Consider the following 27,644-nt stretch of genomic DNA (forward strand, 5'->3'; position numbering starts at 1 on the left):
CAGGAATTTGAGAAGAGGCAGGAACTTGGGAAGAGGCAGAGGAACTTGGGAAGAGGCAGGAACTTGGGAAGAGGCAGGAACTTGGGAAGAGGCAGGAACCAGGCTCTGAGGAGTGGCCAGTCCCGTGGAGTGCCGGGTGGAGATTATACGAGTACATGGCGATTAAGGCCAGATCGATCTTCAACCAAGATAGTCATTAAGGCCAGATCCTAGAGCTCCAATTTCTCCGAACTGAAGATCACTGATGTCACGATTTTCCCACACTGAGCTCGTTTTTACCTAAGTTCCCAGTTGTTTTGAACGCACCAAGTTTCACTGTGCCTAAATTGACTGGCGCTCTGCGCGAACGAGGGCGTGTTCAGCCAACAAAATAGTGCTTTGGTATAGAAGGCCTGCAGTAAATTGCGGTGGGGAATTAGGCAGAGGTGGTTCTGGTGTGCTTTGTGTTTTAATATATATTTTAATTAGTTAAACCATGTCTAGGCTTTTTAACGCAATTAATACTCACCTCCGGAGAGATTTTGCCGCATATCGCGCTATTGTCTGTATTCCACTGCGTACAATAAACTACACTTCGCAGAAACATGTGGGAAATGGGTAAGCCCCCTCGTGCACTTTTTGCCTTGTAGTAAACAACTTATGTTACCCTTTCAGCTTTCTTGTATCCTACAGTAAGTTTACAGATTTCACGTTTGGGACAGTTGGAGACCACAGAGGTGTCCGGTAGGCTTTAATGGGCTTTTTGATAGCGTAATGTTATTATGGGTCTGCCCACAACCCAACCGTTTTAATTCAATTTGCATAATGCACATGACTTCCCTGCTGAACAGACCATGATATTATTCTGACGCGCTAATGTTCTCTGTGTTTATAATGTGACATACAACAGCCTATATCTATAATTGACGTTAATGTGCCAGGTTGTCTGAGTGATCTCATGGCAGCATGTGTTGCATTTCCTTCCAGGGGTGTATGTCAGGTCAGAACTGGTCAGGGTTGATTTTCTTCACAATAATCTCTTCTGCTTCATAGAAGTCACATAACTACTCTACACATCTTTACCTGTATTAAAATAGATTAAAATGCATTCAAATCAATGAATACATGTTTTTCACATTTCAATCTCACTGTCTCCTTCTTTCATCTCACCCCTCTTTACCCCCTCTTCCCCCTCTCAGGGACAGCACTATGGTCCTGGGGAAGAGGTGGAAGGACTCGGCTGAGACGGTGATCATTGGAGGGGGCTGTGTTGGAGTCAGTCTGGCCTATCACCTGGCCAAGGCTGGACAGAAGGATGTGGTCCTGCTGGAGAAGTCTGAACTGACCGCTGGATCCACCTGGCACGCTGTAGGTCAACAAAAGCTAAAACAGATCTAGGATCAGCTTACCTGTCCCAAAACCTTATCTTAACCGTATGAGGGAAGACAGAACTGTCTGGGAGCAACAGTTGGCTCAAGGGGCTCATGGATAGAGTCTTGTTTTGTTTGTCAGTCAGGGGGGCACACAAACGTATTGGGCGAGTTCGTTTTGCAAGACCCTGTGCCCCTTAAGTGAAATCTCCACCCACCTCCACCCGTCTTCTACTAATACATAAGTTAGCAAGGTATGGGAGTATATGTTCCCCAACATTTGAATAAATTAAGGAGTTATTACACACACCCACTGTTAGAAGGAACTGTCAGAGGAAAAGATAAAGTTCAGAGATATTCAACATGGAAATAATACATTGAGACCACACTAAAGATATTTACATTTTGTCATTGAGTCATCTTATCCAGAGTGACTTACAGTTAACAGGAAAAACCCGACCGAAGATACTACGGTACTACAAGATATCAGATAGTCCACTCAGCAGAGGGAGATTCCCAAGAAGTAGATGGAGGCATGTAAGAAGATCTAAGTTATGGTAGCTGTCAGACAGCTGCTGTCAAAGAACCAGGCCTATGTGGGTCTGCCAAGGATCTGATGACCTAATACTGCTTCTCTATGACCCCCTTCCAACCAACCCTATCCCATATAGATTACTCTACATAGTAAATATGCTGCCCTTAATGTCAAGTGGCCAACTTTCCTAGTAGACTTATCAAACTTCTCATTCTATGTATCTATGTTAGGATCTTGTGAACTGCATGCCCTGGTTGTGTATTGTAGTTCAAGTCAATGGAGATAACATGATGTTGTTAAAATATGTATTACTATTATTTTATAAGATGCACTTTCAAATCATTGCCTTGCAAACCTGCAGGGTCAATACAGTAGATCAAGTGTTGTCAGTGTTTCCATGTACATGACCATGCCTCCTCTTCTAAGTGTCCATGTTTATTGTCTGTTCCAGGCTGGTTTGACCACGTACTACCACCCTGGTATCAACCTGAAGAAGGTCCATTACCACAGCATCAAGCTGTATGAGAGTCTGGAGGCCGAGACAGGACAGGTATACTATCTGTCAACCACAGCACAACAGATTATATAATGTCTGTCTGTATGAGTGAATTTATGTACAGTGGGTATCAAAGTTTTCACCCCCCTTGGATTTTTACAATTTTGTTACAAAGTGGAATTGAAATTAATATAATTGTGATTTTTTTTTTGTTGTCATTGATGACAAAGAATAGTCTGTATTGTGAAATTGGAAGAATATAAACGTTACTATGCCATGATTAGACACAAATTCACTCCCCTGAGTCAATACATGTTAACTCCTTTTGTAGCAGTTACAGCTGTGATTCTTCTTGGGTCAGTCTCTAAGAGCTTTGCACACCTGGATTGTGCAATATTTGCCCATTTAGTCTTTTAAAAATGATTGTAGATGGTAATTTTCAAGTCTTGGCATAGATTTTGTAGCAGATTTAAGTCATCTGTAGCTTGGCCAAGCAGGAACATTCACTGTCTTGTTGTTAAGCATCTCCAGTGTAAATTTGACCTTGTATTTTAGGTTATTGTCCCCCTGAAAGGTGAATTCCTCTCCCAGTGTCTGGTGGAAAGCAGACTGAAGCAGATTTTCCTCTTGGATCTTGTCTGTGCTTAGCTCTGTCCCATTTATTTTTATTGTGAAACATTCTGTTTGCCAATGTCAACCATACCTATACCATGATGCAGCTGCCACCACCCTTGAAAACAAGGAGGCAGTAACTCAGTGTGTTTTGGACTTGCCCCAAACATAAGGCTTTGCATATTTTTTTTTCTTTCTACTTTTTAGGTCATTATTGTGGCGTAAATACAATGTTGATCCATCCTCAGTTTTTTTTCTTCAAGCCATTGAGCTGTTTTAAAATTAGCAATGTCCTCATGGTGACATCCCTGAGCAGTTTCATTCCCGTCCTGCAGCTCAGTTCAGAAGGATGACTGCATCTTTGATGTGTCTGGGGGGGTTTAATACATAATCCACAGCATAATTATTAACTTGAACATGCTTAAAGATATATTAAATGTATATTTTGTTATTGTTACTAATCTACCAATCACTGCCCTTTTACTATGAGTCTTTCGAAAATCTCATAGGTCTTTGTAGTTGAATCTGTACTTGAAATTCAATACTTGCCTTAGTGTGAAATAGCAGGGATGGACATGCTACTTATTATGAGAATTGTTTTAGGCTTGTCTAAACAAATGGGGTGCAATAACTATTTTAGTTATTACATTTTTATTAATTTAATGAAGTTATTTGTGTAGCTCAATGACAACAAATCACAATAAAATTCATTTGTATATCACTTTGTCACATAACAAAATGTGGGGGGAAAGGGGGGTGAATACTTATGATACCCACTATGTATGCATGTTTCACACATTTTATCCATGTGTCTATAGGCGGTGGGTTTCCACCAGCCAGGCAGTATCCGTATTGCCTCCACCCCAGTCAGAGTGGATGAGCTGAAGTACCAGATGGCAAGAGCCCACTGGCACCCCACGCCTCAGTGGCTCATCACCCCTGAGAAGATCAAGGAGCTCTTCCCCCTGCTCAACATGGACAAGGTCTGGACCTGAACCAAAAAGATATATATCTGTCAGAGGAGGCTAATGAGGGGAGGACAGCTGATAATAATGGATGGAATGGAGTTAATGGAATGGTACCAGACACATGGAAAACCAGGTGTTTGATACCATTCCATTTATTCCGTTCCAGCCATTACTATGAACCTGTCCTCTCCATTTAAAGTGCCACCAGCCACCACTGATCTATAACCATGGCTCTATATCTATTGTTCTGGTCTGGACCGGGGGAATGCATTCTCATGCGCCATAGACATGTAGCCTGGGTCCCAGATATGTTTGCACTGTCTTGCCAACTCCATTGGTCATTGGTATGACAATGCCCATAGGAGTTGGCAAGACAGCACAAACAGATCTGGGACCAGGCTAATAGACATCATTGTGATCTCAGTTTCATGTCATGACCTAAGAGCCTAGTGGATATACTCTAATGATTTAAAGAGGCTTTATACAACTTTTCTCTCTGCGTGGGCTCTTGAGGGAAACAACATTTCCATAATGTATCTTTAAAGTTGTCATTGACCAAGAACGTTTGTTTGATCCAGTAGACAACGACATGACAGTAATAATATCCACCTCCCCCAGGTGCTAGCGGGTCTATATAACCCAGGAGACGGCCATATTGACCCCTACTCCCTAACCATGGCTCTGGCTGCAGGGGCCCGTATGTATGGAGCCCAGATCTACAACCCAGCCCTGGTCTCTGGCCTTACACCCACCAGTGATGGGAAGTGGGATGTCCAGACCCCACACGGGACCATCAGAGCTAACCGCATAGTCAACGCCACAGGTCAGTGGTTGAATATTTGTCAGTGGCAAAATATCTGTCTCTATGTAAACCCCAATGGAGGCTAGAGGAGAGCAGAATATGTCGACAGGCTCATTGTAATGGCTGGAATGGAATGGGTCATCACTGGTACATACAATTGCATGCAGGAATACATGCACAACATGTACTTCTTGCTGCATACATGGAGAATAGAAACAAGAACCTTTGGCAAACTGGGAGGCTTAGCTTCCTGCTAGAACTTGGTCTGCCAGAGAGCCAGATGAGCATTGATGTAGTTGGGTCCAGGCTCTATGTTATTGTACAGAGTGTTTGTGCTGCAAATCATGATTGATTGGCCCTTGCACAAGTTTGTATGTCCAAACTAACATTAGTGACCATATTACAGAACATGCATTGACTGTTGACTTCTAGATAAATTGTATCAATACATTGCATCATGCACTGTAGTATCTTGTAGATATATCAGCATGTAGAGGTCATTTAGGGCTATAGATGAGTTTCTAATGTTTAAAACTGACTCAAGCAGTTTGTCCATTCGGCAACACAGTCCTGTTATTCACAGCTTTTGGGTCAGATTGAAATCTCACTGGCAAACATTGAGAAACTATGATTAGAGCCGGCCAAAAGGCTTGAACAACAACTTCAGTTGAAGATTTTTCTAAACGAGTTGGTGTGAGTCAGATTGTCTGTATAACACAGACCAGTCTGGGTGGGTGAGCTGGGGAAGTTAACACCTCTAGCTCCTCTTTAGGTTGTCAGAAACTAAACCCACAGACCTGGTTTACCAGTTTGGGTTGGTTAAAATGCAGGACCCCATGTCTCTCAAGTCAATCAAACCAGTCTCTCCTCTCTCCTTCTGCCCCTGAACAAAGCAGTTAACCCACTGTTCCTCGGCCGTCATTGAAAATAAGAATTTGTTCTTAACTGACTTGCCTAGTTAAATAAAGGTAAAATAAAATTAAAATAAAATTAACTCATTTTCAGTTCAGCCACTGGCTTATTTTTATTTTTTTTACTGCTTGTAGACAGACAAAAGAGAGATGACCGTAGTAAAAGTAGAATTGGGTATAGTCTACAGTAAAGAGCACACTTGGCACAAACAAATGAGATCTTAGGACCCCAGTCCTGAGGACAAAGAAGTTGATGAAACTAAATACTTTAGGGGTGAGTTCAGTTGTAGTTCTTGTTTGATTTGGCCCAGTGCTGAGCCTCTTTCAGTCTTTCTGACTCTTGTCTGAACTGCTCTTATTCCAAGGCTGCTATCTTAGGGACATTTGACCCTATACACGACATTCTGAGTTCAGGAGAAACTGGGTCACATGGTTTGAACTGGGTCATACCAGTTCTGGGAGGATTTAGTTGGCAAGGTTTTGTCACCACTATCATACCTCCTTGCATAACTGATTAATTTTGCAGCTGCCTGAAGTTTGCTCTCTCCCTCCTTTATGGGTCGCTGGAGGAGGAGGAGAGGGGTACGTTGTACGTTTACTTTGCTTTGGTCTAGCTTTGCTAAACCCATTACTATTATGGCCCTTGGCCCTCCGTTCCCTCATCAGTTTATCCAAACAGGCCAACAGGTTTTAGCCAATCACAGAGCAGCAGCTGAAGGACGCCTCTTCAGCAGGCGTTTTAACACTTTGCTGACAGATTTTTTTTAAATGTTGAAGAACAAACATTTTCTGATTCCTTAGTGATGCTTGGGTTTCCATGTGCTTTTTCTCTGCAAACTCGGTTTTCTTTAAGTTCATGAATTTGCAGTTTGGGTCCACTCATTTGACAACCTTGTGTTAACATCACCTATGTACAACAGTCAAACCATTGCTGACTGGGCTTTCCGAGTGGCGCAGCGGTCTAAGGCACTGCAGATCTGGGTTCAATCCCGGGCTGTGTCGCGGGTGGTTTCCGGGTTAAGCAAGCAGTGTGTCAAGAAGCAGTGCGGCTTGGCAGGGTCGTGTTTCGGAGGATGCATGGCTCTCGACCTTCGCCTCTCCCGAGTCCGTACTGGAATTGCAGTGATGAGACAAGACTGTAACTACCAATTGGGGAGAAAAAGGGGTAGAAATTGTTTTATTACAAAAAATACAAAAAATCATCATCTTTGAATAACAGTCAGCTATCTTAGAATTTGACTCATGTTTTGTCAACTCAACTTGATTTCCTCAGTTGGTGTAATGTAACAAGCTGTAACTACATTTAAGTAATTTAGAAGACACTCTTATCCAGAGCTATTAAGATAAAGTGCCTCACCTAGTCTGCTTGGGAATTCAACCCAGCAACATTTCAGTTACTGGCCCAACTCTTAACCCCTAGGCTACCTGCTGCCTGTTACTACCAAAATGTTGTCTAGTGCTTGACACGTAGTTGATTCACAGCAGCTACAACATTGTCCAGTCAGGCAAAAAAACGGATATGTATTGTTTTGGTACACAGGATGAATTAGGCTATAATATTAATATAATGTATAATATATGCCATTCAGCAGACGCTTTTAACCAAATGCCAGTTACAGTCATGCGTGCATACATTTTGCGTACGGGTAATCCCAGGAATCGAACATACTATCCTGGTGCTGCAAACACCATGCTCTACCAACTGAGCTACAGAGGATAACGAGTGCTTGGTAGATATAACACTTCCTATAGGGGATCTGCAGATATACTGCCCATCGATGTGTGTTATTGCATAAGTCACGGCTGGTGAGAGACTTACAGCCTTGTCATATACATTACACTTTGCATACAATCAACATGGAGAGAGAAATGTATAGCTGCACATAAAGCTGCTGGGGCCAAATGAAAGCCACTTTGTCAGGGGTAAAATGGCGCAGCTGAGGCATTTAATCTAAAACCTTGTCGTTGAAGCTGCTGTTTGAAACCCCACTGGACACTAGATTTATAGTGTTTGACTAATGCAGTAATGACTTGTCTCCATATGGTCCAGTAAAATAGAACAGTGCACGTACAGCACACACAGGCCGGGTAGGGGGAGTTTGTGGTGATTGTGTCAGTTGCTGTGTTTGCACTTTGCAGACACGAACACATACACAACCTGCAGTTTGAGAGTCTTATGTGTCCAGTTTTGGTTTTGTGGGCTACTTTTTTTTATCAGAACATCCTTGGTTGTACTCATAAACAGTAGCTACTACACCCATTAAACTCACTCCTTTACTTTGGAGCTAAATCTCTCAACTTCATTATTCTACTTTGGAATACGCCCACTGATTTGTGGTTGAGTTTTGGACATTTTGTGAGCTTTGTTCATATTTGTGGGAATAACCCTGGGAGGAGGAGAATCTTTTGTGAAGAGCACTTCCGGAAGCCTCCCACTCTATACATATCATTGGGAAGTTTATATCTTTCATTACAATACAACTCTCTAACCCTCGGGTCAAACTACTCTCTCTCCTTTGTGTGTGTGTGTGTGTGTGTGTGTGTGTGTGTGTGTGTGTGGTGGGATTTGGGGGTTCACCCCTCGACATGCAGGGTAGGATATGTGATTTATGCTTGCTGGCGCTATGGTGTGCAGAAATAACTCCATGTGAAAGCAGATCCTGAAGTACCGCTGTAGCATTCCCCACAAACAGTCTCTCATTTGCTCCCTCCCTCTACTCCCACACTAATTCCATTCCATCCCTCCCACCTTCTAAAATAAAACAAAAAATCTAATCAGTTTATTGGTTGCGTACACATATTTGCAGGCGTTATAGCAGGTGCAGTGAAATGCTTGTTTCTGCAGTAGCTCCAACAGTGCAGTAGAATGTCTCACAAATACAATACACAAATAACACACACATTATAGTCCCACACTCACCCTATTCCTTCTCTCCTTCCACTGTCTCAAACTCGCCCCTTTCCTCCCCCCTTGTTTCACTCCCACATTCACCCATTCCATCTCTACCTCCCCTTCTCCAACCCTACCTTCATAATGCTACACCCCATCACTGTTTGGCACCTTGACCAAAGAGAACCCCCAGAGTAAGGTAAAGGGTTGTGGTTCTTGGAAAGTCACTCCCCCTGAAGGATCGGTTTCAAAAGTTGGCCCTGTGACCTACTAAAGGTGCACAGGACACTGAGACCCCCAGTGAAAGGACAGCGTCTCAATGAGAGAGAGAAACCTTGTTTATCAGAGTCTCTGGCCTTCAGAAACGATTTAGGTTATTACTGGTGCTCATAAATATAAGCGAGGGAGGGAAATTAACTAGTTAGTTAGAGGTGTGGAGGTGGTTGTACTCTGGACATGGCTGAGCCTGTGTCAGACAGCCCCACTTCCAATGAGTACATTCATTAAAGGTTATTCCTGGGTTATTGCACCAATTCCTGGGAATTGGTGCAAGGCAACCTTTAAAAGTAGAGTACGTACGTCCCACTGAGCTGGAAAATGTAAACAACGCTGATGTTCAAATCAGCCAAACTGCCCAATTTGAGAGCGAGAAAGCAGAATCTAAAATGAGCGATTATATCAGACCCTACATGTAGTTTAAGTATTTATGTACAGTGCATTCCAAAAGTATTCAGACCCCTTGACTTTTTCCACATTGTGTTACGTTACAGCCTTAATCTAAATGGGTAAAATATATATATATATATATATATAAAATCATCATCAACCTACACACACTACCCCATAATGACAAAGCAAAAACAGCTTTTTAGAAATGTTTTCAAATGTATAAAAAAACATTCCTTATTTGCATAATTATTCAGACCCTTTGCTATGAGACTCAAAATCGAGCTCCGGTGCATCCTGTTTGATCAACCTTGAGATGTTTCTACAACGTAGACTCCACCTGTGGTAAATTCAATTGATTGTATATGATTTGGAAAGGCACACACCTGTCTATATACCCACAGTTGACAGTGCATGTCAGAGCAAAAACCAAGCCATGAGGTCGAAGGAATTGTCTGTAGAGCTCTGAGACAGGATTGTGTTGAGACACAGATCTAGGGAAGGGTACCAAAAAGGATGTATGCAGCATTGAAGGTCCACAAGAACACAGTGGCCTCCATCATTCTTAAATGGAAGACGTTTGTAACCACCAAGACTCTTGCTAGAGTTGGCCGCCTGGTCAAACTGCGCAACCGTGGGAGAAGATCCATGGACAGGGACGTGACCAAGAACCCGATGGTCACTCTGACTGAGCTCCAGAGATCCTCTGTGGAGGTGGGAGAACCTTCCAGAAGGACAACCATCTCTGCAGCACTCCACCAATCAGGCCTTTATGGTAGAGTGGCTGGATGGAAGCCATCCGGGGGTTTGAGTCCATTTTAGAATAAGGCTGTAACATAACTAAATGTGGTAAATCAAAGGGTATGAATTATTTTTGAATGCACTGTATTTGAGCCAGTGTCTGGTGTGGAACAGTTGCAACTCAGCAGATAACCCCAGTTGTTGACTTCTGCCGTTCCCCGTCACAACTAGTTCCTGCAGGCCATTACCAGTCTGATCTGTGGGGACAAACAGCTGTGGTGGCTGCAGGGGCCATGGTGTGTGTCTGTGTGTATAGAGAGAGAGAGCGCAGTTGACACACGTCGGACTTTCGCCCCACAAATCATCGTTTGTCTGGCTAGAGACCAGTAGCAATAGGTTGCACCTCCGTCACTCAGTCGCAGTATGACATTATTATGAAAGATCTCTAGCCGCCCTTTATCGGCAGCAACGTAGTGGTTGGTGCCCTTGGTAAAGTTGTGATAAGCACAGTCATTCTGGACGAATGCTAACTACTGTTTAGTCTAAATTAAACTATAGTGCCTGGAAATACAATGACTTAGCTGAAGTATGAAAATATTTAGTAGGGAACAACTTTTCCAGCATTATCATATCATCAAATTGACTTTAGACAGATTGCAATGTTATTTGCTAGCAAAGTTTGTCAAATAGCTAGCAATGCTAATGTTAGCTAGCTAAAATCCGGTGACCTCCCCTCAGTTTTAGCTAGCTAAAGTCAATCCCGTGACATCAAAATTACATGCTTTTCCTTTCTTCCTTTTTTGATTTGTCATTGTAATGTACTTTTTGATAAACTCTTTATCAACACTCATTGACAATGCATTTGAGTAGAATGCTGTTAGGAATCAGTCCAAAACTAACGTTCAAAACAAGATTGTGACTAAACATGCAACCCATGAATACTGGTTAGTAGTCAGTTTGCTGTAACAGGTTATGCCATAAATAATTTTATGTTTACAGTTTTATGGGTGTCTCTTATTAAAACTATTTGGTGTAGTGTATGGATATATATAAAGTTGTACAATACTGTAATGGAACAATTGTCCAGACTGAGGCTTGAGTTTACGAATTGACGGTTTATTAACCCAACTTTACACAGGCTACTGTTTGGCTGTAGCCCACGCCAAATAAATGAAGGATAACCCACAAGCCAACCGTGACCTTCTCTTGTGAAGGCCAGACATAAGAGCGAGAACAAAGGCTAAACCTGGTCTTCACTTCCAATGCTCCATCCCCCTGCCCAACCCCCCTCCACGCCACTCCGCCAACCGCCAGGATGCCCGGCATCAGAACATTCCAGGCATTCCCGTGATTGGCAGGTTGATTGGCATGTCGGACCCCGCAAACACTGGGTACTGGTAAGTACAACACAGCCACCTACTAGCCTAACACACAGCTGTCTGTGCTACACAGCCCCCCCACCAAAGTCCCTCGTCCCCGTGGGAACAAACAAAGTCTCTGAAGCGACTCGGAGGTCTCCTTTGCTTGCGTGGCCGTGATGGTGGCAGAGTGTCCCTCTGGGACCCAGGGGATGAAGGCAGGGATATGGGGGACAAGGAAGTGGGAACGGGTAATACAGTCCCTGGCTCTGGGGAACCACGCAGTGACATGGGGGGGAGACAGGGGGAGTGGGCTGTCTGGAGCCTTGTCTGCGGCACCTGGGGGTGGGTGCCTGGAGAATGTCATTGCCAGAGAGGGGAATTGTGGGGGTCCCTGGGGTTTGGGGAGAAGAGGCCCCTCTGTATGGGGCTAACCTGTCCCGGTGCAGTGTCACCTTTCTTCCCCTGGGAGGAAGCTGCACCCGCTAAACAACCCTCCCTACCCTCTCCAGGACGCTGCAGGGTCCCACCCAGTGACTTTCCAACTTAGGGCATATGCCTTTTTTCCTTAGGGGGCTGTAGACCCAGACCAGCTCCCCAGCAACAAAGTGCCTTCCCCGGGTGTGCACGTCATAGTTCCTCTTCTGCCTCACACCTGCATTCACCAGCTGCTCTCTGGCAAAGGTGTGGGCTGTCTCCAGGCAGTCCTGGAGTCTCCGGGCATACTCCGGCCCCAGGAGAACATGAGGGCTATCCAGGGGCCGACCAAACACCATCTCCGCAGGGGTGAGGATCTCTCTCCCCAGCATGAGGAGGGCAGGCGTGCAGGAGGTGGAGTCTTGGACAGCGGAGCGGCATGCCATGAGGACCATAGGCAGGTGCTTGTCCCAGTCACGCTGGTGTTTGGAAGAAGGCCATCACTTTGAGGATGGAGAGGAGTAGTGCGGGTCTTGTGCATACCCAGCCTCTCACACATAGTGGCGAACACACGGGACTCAAAGTTTCTGCCTTGGTCGCTGTGGATGGACTCTGCAGCTCCAACATCCCCGCTGTCAGGGCATCGACGATGGTCTCTGCCTCCTGGTCAGGCAGAGCATAGGCCTCAGGCCATTTTGTGAAATAGTCCATGGCCGTGAGCACCCAGCTGTTTCCACTGTCTGTGGTGGGGAATGGCCCAACTACATCCACTCCCACCCTCTCCATGGGAGCCCCCACTGGGAACTGTTGGAGCTGAGCATGAGAGTGGCCTGGGGGGCCCTTTCTCGCTGTGCAGTTGTCACAGCGGCGACAAAAGTCCTCCACATCCCTCTTGTGCTGCCCCTAGTAAAAGCCCTGACTGAGGCGGCGCAGTGATCTTGTGACCCCAAAGTGTACTGTCCCCACCCCCTCATGAGTACTCTGGAGCACAGCCTCCCGCAATGCTTTTGGGACCACCACCTGCCACCTCTCCTCTCCCGTAGCCGACTCCTTCCATGCGCGCTGTAGCACGCCATCAGCCAGCCGCAGTCTCTCAAACTTTGACCACAACCCTTTGGTCGCGAGTGAGAGCGCTGTCACCTCTTCCCATGGTGGCCTCACCTGCGCCTCTACCCACTGTAGCACTGGCTGTAGGTCTGTGTCCCGTCCCTGCTGCTTCCCCCATTCAGCCATATTGACAGTCTGCAGCTCACAGCAGACAGGCCCGCTTGCCCGACACACTGTGGCACAGACCCCCTCCTCTGCATTCAGCTCGCTCTCCCATTCCTCTCTCCGCTCACAGTGGCGGCAGCCGTCTGCAGTACAGGGCCGACGGGACATGGCGTCGGCGTTGGAGTGGCGTGCCCCTGCCCTATGCACCACTGTGAAGTCATACGGATGAAGCTCCTCCAACCAGAGAGCCACCTGTCCCTCTGGCTCTCTGAAAGACATGAGCCACTGGAGAGCAGAGTGGTCAGTCCTTACAGTAATGGGCAGGCCACCCATGTAGTACTTGAAGTGTTTGACGGAGGCCACCTCAGCCAAGAGCTCCCGCCGGGTGACACAGTAGCGGCGCTCATGTTTGTCAAATGTTTTGCTGAAGTACACCACCACTCTCTCCCCCTCTGGCCCCACCTGGGCCAGCACCCCACCCATGCCTACATTGCTCACGTCTGTGTCCAGGATACAGGGCAAGGTGAGGTCAGGGGGGGCGAGCACGGGGGCCTCAATCAGTGCACATTTGAGGGTGTTGAACGCCTCCTCACACTCCACTGTCTAAGTGAAAGCCTTGGCGGTTCAGGGGAGCAGTGACGCTTGAGAAGCCCCGTACAAACCTCGTGTAGTACGAGGCCAGGTCCAGGAAGCTCTTCAGCTGACGCTGGTCGGTGGGGGTGGGCCAGTCTGACAGCCTCCACCTTGTCCTCCATGGTGCTGATCCCGTCCTTCCCCACTCGGTGGCCCAAGAAGGACACCTCTCTCCTCATGAAGTGGCACTTCTCGGGGTGGAGCTTCAGACCTGAAGCAGCCACCCGCTCCAGCACACGCCGTAGCGCCACCAGGGCTGACTGGAAGGAGCTGCCATGGGCCAGGATGTCATCGAGGTATACCAGACACTGCTGTCGGTGGATGCCATCCAGCACCCTGTCCATCAAACGCTCAAAAGTAGCTGGAGCGTTGCACAGGCTGAAGCACAGGACCTTGAATTGCCAGTATCCTCTGTTAGTGGAGAACACGGTTTTAGCTCTGGCCTCTGGGGAGAGGGGCAACTGCCAGTAGCCCCTGCGGAGGTCTAGTGAGGAGAACCAGGAGGACCCCCTAACCAGGCCCAGTGACTCATCGATACGTGGTATGGGGTATGAGGCTCAATGAAGTCTCCAAAACAGCCTTGTCTGCCGCCTCCTGGTGTGCCAGTGGGATACGGCAGGGACGCATCACCTGTGTCGATCTCATGCAGCACCAGATGAGTCTGACCCACCTCTTCCTCACTCAGCGCAAAGCTGTCTCTGAATTCAAACAGAAACTGCCACAACCGTTCCTGCTGCTCGGGGTTAAGACCAACACAGTTCCTCCCCATATCTCCCTCACTGCAGACAGTGTCCTCTCCTCTCCCATCTGGGGGCGCGGCCCGGGCTCACAGAGGGCTGTGTCGTGGAGGTATGGGGGAATGTAACACACAGCCGTAGGTGACAGGGGGGCTGGGGAAAAGTCACACACAGATGTGGGGGAGGGGGGGCAGCCATGAGTCTCTGCTGCTTTAACTGTTGGAGTAAAGGGTTTGTTGGGTTGTGTGAATGTGACATTGGGGGGGACCATGGTGACTGCTGGCCCTCCCTGGAAGCTCAGTGTGCCCCCATTTAGGTCTAACTGGCAGCCTGTGCTCCTAAGAAAGTACAACCCCAGTATACAAGGGTCCTGCACAGCCGCCACCCACACAGGATGACGCACAGACCTGCCCCCTACTGTCAGTCATTATTCCCTTCCCTTTCATGGGTGCCAGCTCACCTGTGACTGTGCGGAGCTGGACAGTTGTGGGCTCACACTGAGTAGAACCTGGCACAATGGCTGGCCTCACCAGGGTTACTGTGAACCCAGTGTCCATCAGGGCGGAGCAGGGCACCCCCTCCACAGTGACATGACAGAAGTCCCAAACACAGGTCCGGCCCACCACAACAACAGGCTCCATCCGCTTGCCCTCGTCTGCTTCTGGGGCAAGTGGAGCCTTGCTTCCCCGTCTGTGCCAGTGGGCTCCTCCTGAAGAATATGGTGGTTGGGATAGAAAACCAGGGGTCCGCACTACCCGGTCTATGCAGAACCTGAGCCGTTTCCCTGAGCTCTGGAGGACATGGGGCAATCTCGGCGCAGATGGCCTGGCTGGCTACAACCCCAGCAGACCCTGGGACCAGGATGTGTGTTTCGTGCCGCCTGTAGCGACACAGCACGTATGAGTTCTGTCATTTCAGCAGGCTTTTCCGGCTCCGGGCTGCTCTGCCCCCCAGCTAAGCCCCAGCTGAAGCCCAAGCCCACACCAGCTCCCTCTCCAAAGCCATCTCCAAGGCTATCTGCAATGACTCAGGATGAGGCAGCTGGGTCTGTATGCGCAGCTCCGTAGGAGAGAGCGCCTGTATGAACTGGTCCCGTGCCAGCTCGCTCTGCACGGAGAGGGGCATGTTTTGTTTTTGTTTTTTTTTCACCTTTATTTAACCAGGCAAGTCAGTTAAGAACAAATTCTTATTTTCAATGACGGCCTAGGAACAGTGGGTTAACTGCCTGTTCAGGGGCAGAACGACGCTCTAACCACTAGGCTACCCTGCCGCCCCAATGTGAGCATATGCCCGCCGAGACAGGCTCTCAATGTCATTAACTAGCACCCGTAGAGGCTCTCAATGTCATTAGATAGCACCCGTAGAGGCTCTCCAGGCTGCCTGCGTCTATTACTCAGTCCGGAGCGCAGCAGCCCGGGCTGTACACACTGTCCATAGCGCCTCCTCAGTGCTCCCACTAAAGCACCATAATCACGTCTGTCCACGTCTGTCAAACAGGCCAGAGCATCATCCGTGAGGCACAAAGCCAACTGCAGTGCCCTTTCTTCATTCGACCGCCCCCTAAAATGAGCTAACAGTTCAAACTGAGCATGAAAAGCTTCCCAATCCGCCTTACCGGAATACTTCAGGGTCTTAACAGATACAGACGCAGCCGGGAACTGGGCGCCGCCATGTTTGTTTACATCCTGAACCCCAGATTCCTCGGCGACGTCACCCCTTCGGTCCGCCCACCAGAATCAGCGTGAAGCACAGTCGACGAGGCACTCATGCCCGCTTCAGCCGCCATCACTCTAACGTCCTCCCTCAAGCGGCCTCTGCGCTCCGACGCCCTGGCGATCTCCTCAGCCAGATCCTCCGACGTCCATGCACACGCATCTTCTTGGCCATAATCGTCCCTTACCTCCACCTTCACTTTCGGATTCCCTCGAAGCATTTTCAACCCCGTTCTCACGTACGGTAGCTAGCCACAGAAGTCAGCTACCGAGCTGGCTAACTTTTATCAATGTTTTTACTTCTGACACCAATGTAATGACCTGACTAGATCATAAAGGAACAATTGTCCAGACAGAGGCTTGAGTTTACGAATTGATGGTTTTAAACTTACTCTTGAAAGTTATAATAGTAGAATGCATAAGGTGCAATTTCGAAATTGGGTAGTGCATCATCAGTTCCTCTTGTCATGTTAGAAATATCTCTACGGTATGCAGTGACTAACTTGTCAGAACTGTCCAGATCAACTAGCCCATGTCAGCTAATGTTTTTCTAAAACAAATTGCCCAAAGATATTGTTGTAATTTTTTGCCCAAAGATATTGTTGTATTTTTTTTTCACTCAAATATCACACGAATACACATTAGACATTGCAAAACGTATAGAACGTTTGCTTTAAAACAGCAACATTTTCTTTGCACCCAATTACAATGTTTACAATTGCAGGAAATAAGCAAAGTTAAGAAGTTTGGGAACCCCTGTCCTAAGATGTGGAGCCCTTCAAATTTGGAATTAGAATAAAGATAAAACATTTGGAGTAATTTAATAGGATCTCTATGTTGGAGCCATATTCAGACGGCTAACTCTGTTAGTGTAATATAGCAGGTCTCAATCTGAAATGGCATCCTATTCTCCATATAGTGCATTACTTTTGGCCAGTGACTCATGGTTCTTGCCTAAACTAGTGGACTACACAGGGTACAATTTTGAATACAGCCCATATCTGAGTGGCATAGAGTACACCATAGTACTTTTGTAAGTCATGCTCTCACTCTTCTTAGCTGCCAGCTTATACATTCTGTACATGGGATTCTAATATGCTCAAGACATCCCTTTGACACACGCACGCCTCCATTTATGTCAATATCTTTTTACAATCCTCTGTGGGACCCAGTTGTCTTTACAATGTTTTGGTCTCAAGAAGTGAAGGCTGGTTGGTAGAGGGCAGAGAGTGTAAGTGTGTGTGAGACTATTCCTAACCTTGTTTTGCTTTCCTTATGGTGGAGATTGGAGCGGTTCAGGGATGGCTGTTTACACGTTGGTGGTGTCTTTCTCCCTACTGTCTGTTAACTGCTTCCTGGTCTCATCAAAACTCATCAATTTCCTGTGTAGACCATGAACTCATTACTAATCTTTGATTGGTCAAAAGGTTTCTGGGCCCGGGAAGTTGGCCAGCAGATTGGCTTTGACCACCCCACTATCCCTGTCCATCACCAGTATGTTGTCACGGCAACGGTGCCTGAGGTACTAATTGAATCACAACTTAATGTCTTACTGTCTTAACTATCCTTCATTGTGCATATTTTACAGTAAATGTGTTGTGATGTTTAACAGCGTTTGATTTGATGTTTAATAAAGTTTGTGTTTTGTTGTGTCTAGGTAAAGGCACTAAAGGCAGAGCTGCCAGTGATCAGGGACCTGGAGGGTTCCTACTACCTCAGACAGGAGAGAGATGGACTGCTGTTTGGACCCTATGAGAAAGAGGAGAAGATGGTGCTGCAGGACTCCTGGGTTAGAGATGGAGTACCACCAGGTCTGTCTGCTGATCTCTCTATCGCTCTCTCACCCTCTCTCTTGCCCTCGCTCTCTATGCCTTAACCTTAGTTGTACTCTGTGTGTGTGTGTGTGTTGAACAGGTTTTGGTAAGGAGTTGTTTGAGTCAGACCTGGACCGTATCATGCACCATGTAGAGATGGCCATGGAGATGGTGCCTGTGCTGAAGAATGCTGACATCATCAACATTGTATCTGGACCAATCACCTACACCCCTGACCTCCTTCCTATGGTCGGACCGCACCAGGGAGCACGTAACTACTGGACCGCTATCGGCTTCGGGTAAACGGGAGTGTTTGTGTGTGTGATGGGTTCGGGTGGCGGGTGGATGCTGAAATCAATATGACTGGATGGTGTAGAGTGAAAGTTCTAAGCATCTTCCCTATTATGGGAACTATAAAAGCCTTGTTATGTTTGATTGACAGGGAGTAGGAGGTTGTAGCTTAAAGGCATACCACAGGGTCTGTTTGTGTCCCAGGTATGGAGTGATCCACGCCGGTGGCATTGGGAAGTTCCTCAGTGATTGGATCGTGACAGGGGAACCCCCCTATGACCTCATTGAGTGTGACCCCAACCGGTATGGAAAATGGACCACTGTACCCTACTTGTGTGCCAAAGCCAGAGAGTCCTATGGATTCAACAACATGGGTGAGTAGTCACTACCAATGTTCCCTCAAATGTTTTTCATCACTGAGCAAATTTTCAGGTCTGCTATGCACAAACTTGAAAGTTGTGAAAATCCTGTGCAACTTTGTGTGTTTATTGTAAACACTGAGGCTGTACCCGCTTTAAGTTGTATCAATAACCACTTTAAACAATACCACTTAATATAATGTTTACATACCCTACATTACTCATCTCATATGTATATACTGTACTCGATACCATCTACTGCATCTTGCCTATGCCGTTCTGTACCATCACTCATTCATATCTTTACTTACATATTCTTTATCCCTTTACACTTGTGTGTATAAGGTAGCAGTTGTGGAATTGTTAGGTTAGATTACTCGTTGGTTACTACAGCATTGTCGGAACTAGAAGTACAAGCATTTCGCTACACTCGCATTAACATCTGCTTACCATGTGTATGTGACAAATAACATTTGATTTGAAGTTAAGTGGTCAAGTAGGCTACTTTGGCTATTTAATCATAATGTAGGCCTACGAGAGCGGTCTACAATCAAAAGCAATGGAGAAAATGCATCCCATCATATTTTAACATGGACATAGCTGTTCTATCATTCAGTCTACAGTAGCAGTTAATGTAGGCCTAGATTCCATGAGACTTTTGAAAAAAACATGCAGGTCTTGACATTAACCTGTTTATCCACTTGTCCTTCAGACAAGGTGACTGACCATGTTATAGTGGTGTTTGATGCAAGAAACCACTTTACAAAATAAAATGCATCATTATTCCCCCAACATTATTACAGAGAATCAGACAAATTATGCTCCATTCTACCTACTTAGCTTATGCAAACCCGTCTCAAAATACAACACAGCCCCTTTAAGACAAAAAAAGCTCTTTACCTGACTCACTTTTCAAAGATTTTGAGCTCTTGTAGGAAACATACACTTGCCCATTGCTGACTGCAAATGATCCATAACTGAGCTAGTAAAGGATATGAACAGATGTACACACGTCACTCACTACCTGTAGCTCTCGCTCTGATCACAAGACAAGCGCATCTACTCACGACCGCTCATGCTGTCAAAACTCTTCTCTCTCCCTTCTGCTCTCCCTCTCCTTCCCCCCTCTCTCAGTGGGCTACCCTAAAGAGGAGCGTTTTGCTGGCCGTCCGACCAACAGGACGAGTGGTGTGTATGAGCTGCTAAAGGGAAAAGCTTCCATGGGGTTCCACGCCGGCTGGGAACAGCCTCACTGGTTCTATAAGCCTGGAGACAATGCCGGTTACAAGTAAGATACCAAACCATGAATTAGGACTTCAAACCCCTTTGAGCTACAGAGTCATACCATTGGATTTGTCTATTTTGTCTGCATCTGCAGATACCAACCATTAGTCTGTGTGATTGACTGGGGTTGAGTTGTTTGTGAGACACGGGTGGATGCCGAAGGGGCCAGGGCCAGGTCTTATTACAAAAACATCTGTGGAGTCGGAATAGTTTAAGATAAACTATTAAAAGTTATCTATGAGACTCTCACGAACACACGTGTAACATGCTTTGCTCTGACGCTCACAAGGTACACAAGAGTCGTTAGAAGGTAAGGAGTTCCATTACATAGAAGATCATAGTATTATAGACACCGTGTCCTGGGATTTCCTATCTCACATAGTTGCTGTCACAAACTCAACTCCACGTAATTGTCACTGACTAGTAGGACATTCATTTCCCACAGAGCAAACAATTTCTGTACCTACATTCATATAAATTCATTTTGTATATGGTATATGCTTTGATGGACTTAAAAGAAGAAACAAAAATTGGGCACATGACAGCAGTGTGGTTTCGTCCAGGTGCAGCCGAGAGTGTGTTAGAATGTTCAAGGACTTGGTGTTCTTTTTTGGGGGGGATGGAAGGGAGGAGGTTAGGATAGGCTGGACAGCTCCTAGTGGAGGAGTGGAGACCACCCCCTGTAAAAATATCAGCCAGCCCCAATGGGTCTTAGAGGTGAGTTCACCGACTGTAACATGGCATTATGTAACAGTTACTCGAGCCAGCACAATATAACCATTTAGAGAACATCAAAACACATTTATTTACAGGTAATGCCGTGGGAAATAAATCCTGTGTAGCTACTGTTCAATACCCTTATAGACTGATAATATTAGTCTGACTTCGTCCTCATCAGCTGTTGGTCTGAAACCACTTTTGTTTTAAGAGCTGGAGGTGTTTTGGAGATCAAACTTAGGGTTAGGTTCCAGTTGGCCCTTTTAAGCCGGTTTAAGATTGTTGGCCAACTCAAACCCAGGGTTAGCTTCCACTTGGCCACCCACCAGTGATTTACTAGGCTATTTATTGACTCAGAGAATTTAGCACCACCTGTGGGATTTCGTTATGAAATTATGCCCATGGTATATGAAAATAGTTTTCCATATGTAAAACTATACAACCTACTGTATACGGACTCAGTGATGCAACGTTATTTAAGTACTGGCAGTGAATAGTCTCCTTTCTAACACCTTGTCTTTGTATGACTTATTTTATAACAAAGTGTTAAGTCTGGCAACCAACTCTACCCAATAAATACACTAAATATACAAACGTATGGGGACACCTCTTCAACTTAGTGGATTGGGCTATTTCAGCCACACCTGTTGCTGACAGGTGTATAAAATCAAGCACACAGCCATGCAATCTCCATAGCCAAATGGCCTTACTGAAAAGCTCAGTGACTTTCAATTTGGCACCGTCATAGGATGCCACCTTTGCAACAAATCAGTTTGTATAATTTCTGCTCTTCTAGATCTGCTCCGGTCAACTGTAAGTGCTTTTGTTGTGAACTGGAAACGTCTAGGAGTAAAAACTTTGTAGGCCACACAAGCTCACAGAACGGGCCCTCTGCGTGCAGAAGCGCATAGCGTGGTAAAATTCTGTCCTCATTTGTTAGAGCGTTGAGCCAGTAACCAAAAGGTTGCTAGATCGAATCCCTTAGCTGACAAGGTACAAATCTGTCGTTCTGCCCCTGAACAAGGCAGTTAACCCACTGTTCCTAGGTCGTTATTGTAAATAAGAATTTGTCCTTAACTGACTTGCCTAGTTAAATAAAGGTTAATAAAAAAATGACAGCTTTGCACAGTCTATGGCTTGGGTGGCTGGAGACTTTGTCAATTTTTGGGCCTTCCTCTGAGACTGCCTGATATAGTCCCGAATGGCAGGGAGCTCGGCCCCAGTGATGTACTGGGTTGTCCGCACCATCCTCTGTAGCACTTTGTAGTCGAGGGCGGGGCATTTGCTGTACCATGCGGTGATGCAGCCAGTCAAGATGCTCTCGGTGGTGCAGCTCTAACTTTTTGAGGATCCAAATCTTTTCAACCTACTTAAAGGAAAGAGGCACTGCCATGCCCTCTTCACAACTGTGCAGGTCTGTCTCAGCCAATACTTTGACATTACATTTTAAATTAACCAAGTAACTAACCCACAAGTGTCTGTCTTTACTCCCCAGGCCCAGTTTCAGGCGTACCAACTGGTTCGGTCCGGTGGGGAGGGAGTGTAAGCTGGTGATGGAGAAGGTTGGGGTCGTTGACCTGACACCCTTCGGCAAGTTCATGGTTAAAGGGAAAGATTCTCATAAACTGCTGGACAGACTGTTCGCCAACACTATGCCCAAGGTAAGGTTAACACTACACACAACTACTCACTGTGTTATAACTCACTGTATTACAACTATTCTATACACAACTCACTGTATTACAACTATTCTATACACAACTCACTGTATTACAACTATTCTATACACAACTCACTGTATTACAACTATTCTATACACAACTCACGGTATTACAACTATTCTGTACACAACTCACTGTTCATGGTTAAAGGGAAAGATTCTCATAAACTGCTGGTATTACAACAGACTGTTCTGTACACAACTCCAACACTATGCCCAAGGTAAGGTTAACACTACACACAACTACTCACTGTGTTATAACTCACTGTATTACAACTATTCTATACACAACTCACTGTATTACAACTATTCTATACACAACTCACTGTATTACAACTATTCTATACACAACTCACTGTATTACAACTATTCTATACACAACTCACTGTGCTTTTATATCACATCTTACTGTATCTCACCAACGCTAGGCCCGAAACGAGAGGGACTAAATGTATCATTGCATCGCACCAGGCAAAACTCACTGACTCTCATAGACAGCTCATTGCACCACTGTATAAGTCCCTATATAACTCACTATTGCCAACAGGTGGCAGTGATATGTTTGCTGCTCAGGCAGAGGTTTAGGTTATATTTATGTTTCACTCTCTCCTCTGTCAGGTGGGCCTGACTAACATCAGCCACATGTTGACCCCCACTGGGAGAGTCTACGCTGAGGTCACCATTACCCAGCTCACACCTGGAGAGTTCCTCCTCATCACAGGATCTGGATCAGAGCTGCATGACCTCAGGTAACACAGGCAGACAGACTCTAAGCATCCCAGGCCAGCTAACAAGGTGTAGAGTCTAGCCGTCCCATATAAAAGGATTCAGTAATCCATTATATAACATTATTCTATCCCACTTAGAAACACTGGTAGTTACAGCAGCTGCTACTTTAACGGCCCCTCTCTTTGCTCCAATAGGCAAACAGCACATTAAAAACAAATGAATCTCTATTCTAACTATTCATTCAGCTCTCATGTCTCTCATACACCCTGAGACAAATCAAATGTATTTATATAGCCCTTCGTACATCAGCTGATATCTCAAAGTGCTGTACAGAAACCCAGCCTAAAACCCCAAACGGCAAGCAATGCAGGTGTAGAAGCACGGTGGCTAGGAAAAACTCCCTAGAAAGGCCTAAACCTAGGAAGAAACCTAGAGAGGAACCAGGCTATGTGGGGTGGCCCGTCCTCTTCTGGCTGTGCCAGGTGGAGATTATAACAGAACATGGCCAAGATGGTCAAATGTTCATAAATGACCAGCATGGTCAAATAATAACAATAATCACAGGCAGAACAGTTGAAACTGGAGCAGCAGCATGGCCAGGTGGACTGGGGACAGCAAGGAGTCATCATGTCAGGTAGTCCTGAGGCATGATCCTAGGGCTCTTGGCCAGGTCGCAGTTGTAAATGAGAACTTGTTCTCAACTAGCCTACCTGGTTAAATAAAGGTAAAATAAAAAAGGTCCTCAGAGAGAGAAAGAAAGAGAAAGAGAGAATTAGAGAGAGCATACTAAAATTCACACAGGACACTGGATAGGACAGGAGAAGTACTCCAGATATAACAAACCTACCCTAGCCCCCCAACACATAAACTACTGCAGCATAAATGAGGAGGCTGAGACAGGAGGGGTCAGGAGACTCTGTGGCCCCATCTGATGACACCCCCGGACAGGGACAAACAGGAAGGATATAACCCCACCCACTTTGCCAAAGCACAGCCTCCACACCACTAGAGGGATATCTTCAACCACCAACTTACCATCCTGAGACAAGGCCAAGTATAGCCCACAAAGATCTCCGCCACGGCACAACCCAAGGGGGGGCGCCAACCCAGACAGGAAGATCACATCAGTGACTCAACCCACTCAAGTGACGCACCCCTCCTAGGGACAGTATGAAAGAGCTCTAGTAAGCCAGTGACTCAGCCCCTGTAATAGGGTTAGAGGCAGAGAATCCTAGTGGAAAGAGGGGAACCGGCCAGGCAGAGACAGCAAGGGCAGTTTGTTTCTCCAGAGCCTTTTCGTTCACCTTCACACTCCTGGACCAGACTACACTCAATCATATGACCCACTGAAGAGATGAGTCTTCAGTAAAGACTTAAAGGTTGAGACCGAGTTTGCGTCTCTCACATTGGTAGGCAGACCATTCCATAAAAATTGAGCTCTATAGGAGAAAGCCCTGCCTCCAGCTGTTTGCTTTCTAGGGACAATTAGTAGGCCTGTGTCTTGTGACCGTAGCGTACGTGTAGGTATGTACGGCAGGACCAAATCAGAGAGATGGGTAGGGGCAAGCCCATGTAATGCTTTGTAGGTTAGCAGTAAAACCTTGAAATCAGGCCTTGCCTTATACAACACAGTCTGCTGGTGTTGTATATCACCCCCTAGTGGTGACCTCCAAGGGCCATGTGGGTGCAGGGTTTTGCTCCAGCCCTGCACTAATATACATGATTCAACTAATCAAAGTTCACATTGAAGACTTTTATTAGTTGAATCAACATTGTGCCAGTGTTTCTTTCCTTTTGAGTTCCTTGAAGTTGTAAATATAACCCCATGGATCCCTCCCTAACCCCAGGTGGATGGAGAAGGAGGTAGCAGAGGGGGCGTATGATGTAGATATTTCCAACGTGACAGAGGACATTGGGGTGTTGGGTGTGGCTGGACCAAAGGCTAGAGATGTTCTACAGAAACTCACTCAGGAGGACATGAGCGATGCAAGCTTTAAGTTCCTCCACTGCAAACCCATTCAACTGGGTGGCATCAACCTCAGAGCTATCAGGATCTCCTACACAGGTGTGTTTGTGGGCTTAAACATTTTTAAGAGTATGTGAGTGCATGTACAGCTCAACTAACGGACTGTGGTTCAGGTGAGTTGGGCTGGGAGCTGTACATTCCTCACAAGGACATGGCAGCTGTGTACCAGGCTATCATGGCAGCAGGAGAGGACGAGGGCATCGACAACTTTGGTACCTACGCCATGTCATCACTACGACTGGAGAAAGGCTTCAGAGGCTGGGGTGCAGAGGTACGTACACACACCTTTTTAAGTTGTTTGTGGCTGTTGGACTGATGTTTTTGTCTCATCAGATGAACTGTGACACCAACCCCCTGGAAGCTGGTCTGGACTACTTCATCAAACTCAACAAGGTAGACATTGTTACTAGCTACTGCTGTTTCACCAGTCAACCACTGTGTTCAAATATTGGTGTCATATTCAAACGTGTAGCTTATTTTTAGATGTTATGAAATTGTGGCCTACTACGTCTACTTAACATTTTCTCCTACACTCCTGTATTCATTTTGGGGTTATTTATTCTACTTATAAATAAAGCACACATACCAACACTCCCAAATCTCTCTGTCTGTCTCCAGAATGCTGACTTCATCGGTAAGGCAGCGCTGCAGGAGATAAAAGCTAAAGGTCTGAAGAGGAAGCTGTCATACATCACCATGGAAACAGATGATGTTGACCCCGAGGGCAATGAGACTATCTGGCTCAATGGCAAGGTGAGCTGTGTGTGTGTGTGTACATTGTTTTCCTACCTTATCAAGACCACAGTGTCCTGACAAGTCACCAGAATGTTCTGACAAGGTAAGAAACAATTTCACTGTTAGTCTACACTTGTTGTTTACAAAGCATTTGACAAGTAAAATTGATTTGATTTTGTAGTAGTAACAGAGTTCTGTGTTTTTGTTAAATGAATTTGTTCAAATGCTATTTTAGGCTTTAGGGTTTGGGGTTAAGGTTTGGGGTTAAGGTGTGTATAGAGGCAACACAACATTAGAAGCTTACACTTCCACCCACCGTTTGCATTCCTGCAACCTTCTCTATCTCTCCTAGGTGGTTGGTAACACTACATCTGGGGCCTACAGCTACACCACCCAGCAGAGCCTGGCGTTTGCCTACCTGCCAGTGGAGCTATGTTCTGTAGGGCAGAAGGTAGAAGTGGAGATGTTGGGGAGGAAGTACCCTGCCATGGTGGTCCAGGAGCCACTGGTCCTCACAGAACCAACCAGGACCCGGCTGCAGAAGAAGAGCAAGGCATAGACACTGGGGACAGGCAGAGAACCAGCTTAGAACTAGGGTACCAGACCTGGGTTGAAAATAGGATGTTTTCTTTCAAATATTTACAGTATGCTCCTGGTGCTAATTTCAACCCAGGTCCGACCAAGGTCCGCAAACGGTAGAGCTGACACCAACCAAGCAACTACACTGTGAAGTGAACTATGCTGGCTGACAAAGTTACTTATGAAAAAGACGGAAATGTGATGAATGGTACTCAAATGACACCCTATTTCCTATTTTGTGCGCTGTTTGTAGTGTACTATATAGGGTATCATTTGAGACAGACTGACTGTGAAGTAAAATAAAAAATACTTTCCTGTTTGGTCATCTGGTGAGGAAGAATCAGCTAGAGCAACCTAGAATGTGCATATAAGAGCTTAACTCTAGGTTCCAATGTGGACATATTGGAACGTAGACCTAGACTTGTATTCGTCTCAGTATTCATAGTATTACAGGTCCAATGCAGCCATTTTTATCTCGATATCAAATCATTTCTTGGTAACAATTAAGTACCCAACTGTGATGGGTTTAAACATCTTTTTATTTTAAATCACCCCTAGGAAAAAGAAAGGAAAAAAGGTGCAATTTCTCAAGCAAGAATGTTGTTAGTATAAGACCACTCCCATACAGTCCTAACTGTTATTGGCAGAGAGGTTTGGAACTCTTTCTTATTGGTCTATTAACTAATTTACTGCCTGGTGATTTCAACAGGCAGGCCAAAACTCCATCCCACCAAAAGAGGCTGAAATTTCAGGTCGTCTTTTCAAACAGCTCTTACACTAAAAGGGCGTTATCATGTTCACAGTTTTGTTCTAACCTCGTAGTGTGGAAATGTATATAAAATACTGAGCCTTTAAAGTCATGATACCTTTGGCTTAAGTCTTGAATCCATCCAACCCTTAGAATGTGGTCATTAAGTACCTATACCTTAACTGCTTAGCAACAGAGCCAATCATTACTCTTAGGTGGCATTTTAATGTCTCAGTATTGCAGTGTTATCTGTTTGAATGGCTTTTTAAATTCCAGGTATAAAGGGTTATGGGGTTGAAAAGCAGAGTCTTGGTGGAAGTGTTATTGTAGCTACACTATCACAAGAAGAATGGGCCAAATAGATGCTGCTTTACTTCCTACTTTAGTCTCTACATTATGTGGAAGAGATAATTAACTATGATAATGCTTTGCACAAACTTTAGTCTTGAAAGCAGGGCGGGCATAATTGCAGATAATCAATTATGCACAAGGCAGGACAAGCTAAGATAACTGTTTTTTTAGAGCACAATGTCTATCTTTTCAGTTATTTTGTCATTGTCTGTACATTTAAACATTGGTTAATTAAATTTAATGCCAAGCTTG

The 27,644-nt window shown here is 45.7% G+C and overlaps 1 protein-coding gene across 1 annotated transcript; it reads left to right on the forward strand.

The window, feature by feature from the left end:
- Positions 1 to 105: 105 nt before the first annotated feature.
- On the forward strand, positions 106 to 27,644 carry dmgdh (dimethylglycine dehydrogenase). Its single transcript, XM_052525570.1, has 17 exons — positions 106 to 597; positions 1,179 to 1,347; positions 2,336 to 2,434; positions 3,811 to 3,975; positions 4,579 to 4,783; positions 17,467 to 17,561; positions 17,697 to 17,850; positions 17,954 to 18,152; positions 18,349 to 18,518; positions 19,638 to 19,791; positions 22,000 to 22,165; positions 22,843 to 22,973; positions 24,801 to 25,018; positions 25,093 to 25,250; positions 25,313 to 25,372; positions 25,598 to 25,732; positions 26,067 to 27,644. Exons 1-17 carry the CDS (start codon positions 476 to 478, stop codon positions 26,271 to 26,273), a joined length of 2,607 nt encoding a protein of 868 aa, XP_052381530.1. The 5' UTR covers positions 106 to 475; the 3' UTR covers positions 26,274 to 27,644.

Source organism: Oncorhynchus keta, chromosome 9 (genome assembly GCF_023373465.1).
Source record: "Oncorhynchus keta strain PuntledgeMale-10-30-2019 chromosome 9, Oket_V2, whole genome shotgun sequence".
NCBI lineage: Eukaryota > Metazoa > Chordata > Actinopteri > Salmoniformes > Salmonidae > Oncorhynchus > Oncorhynchus keta.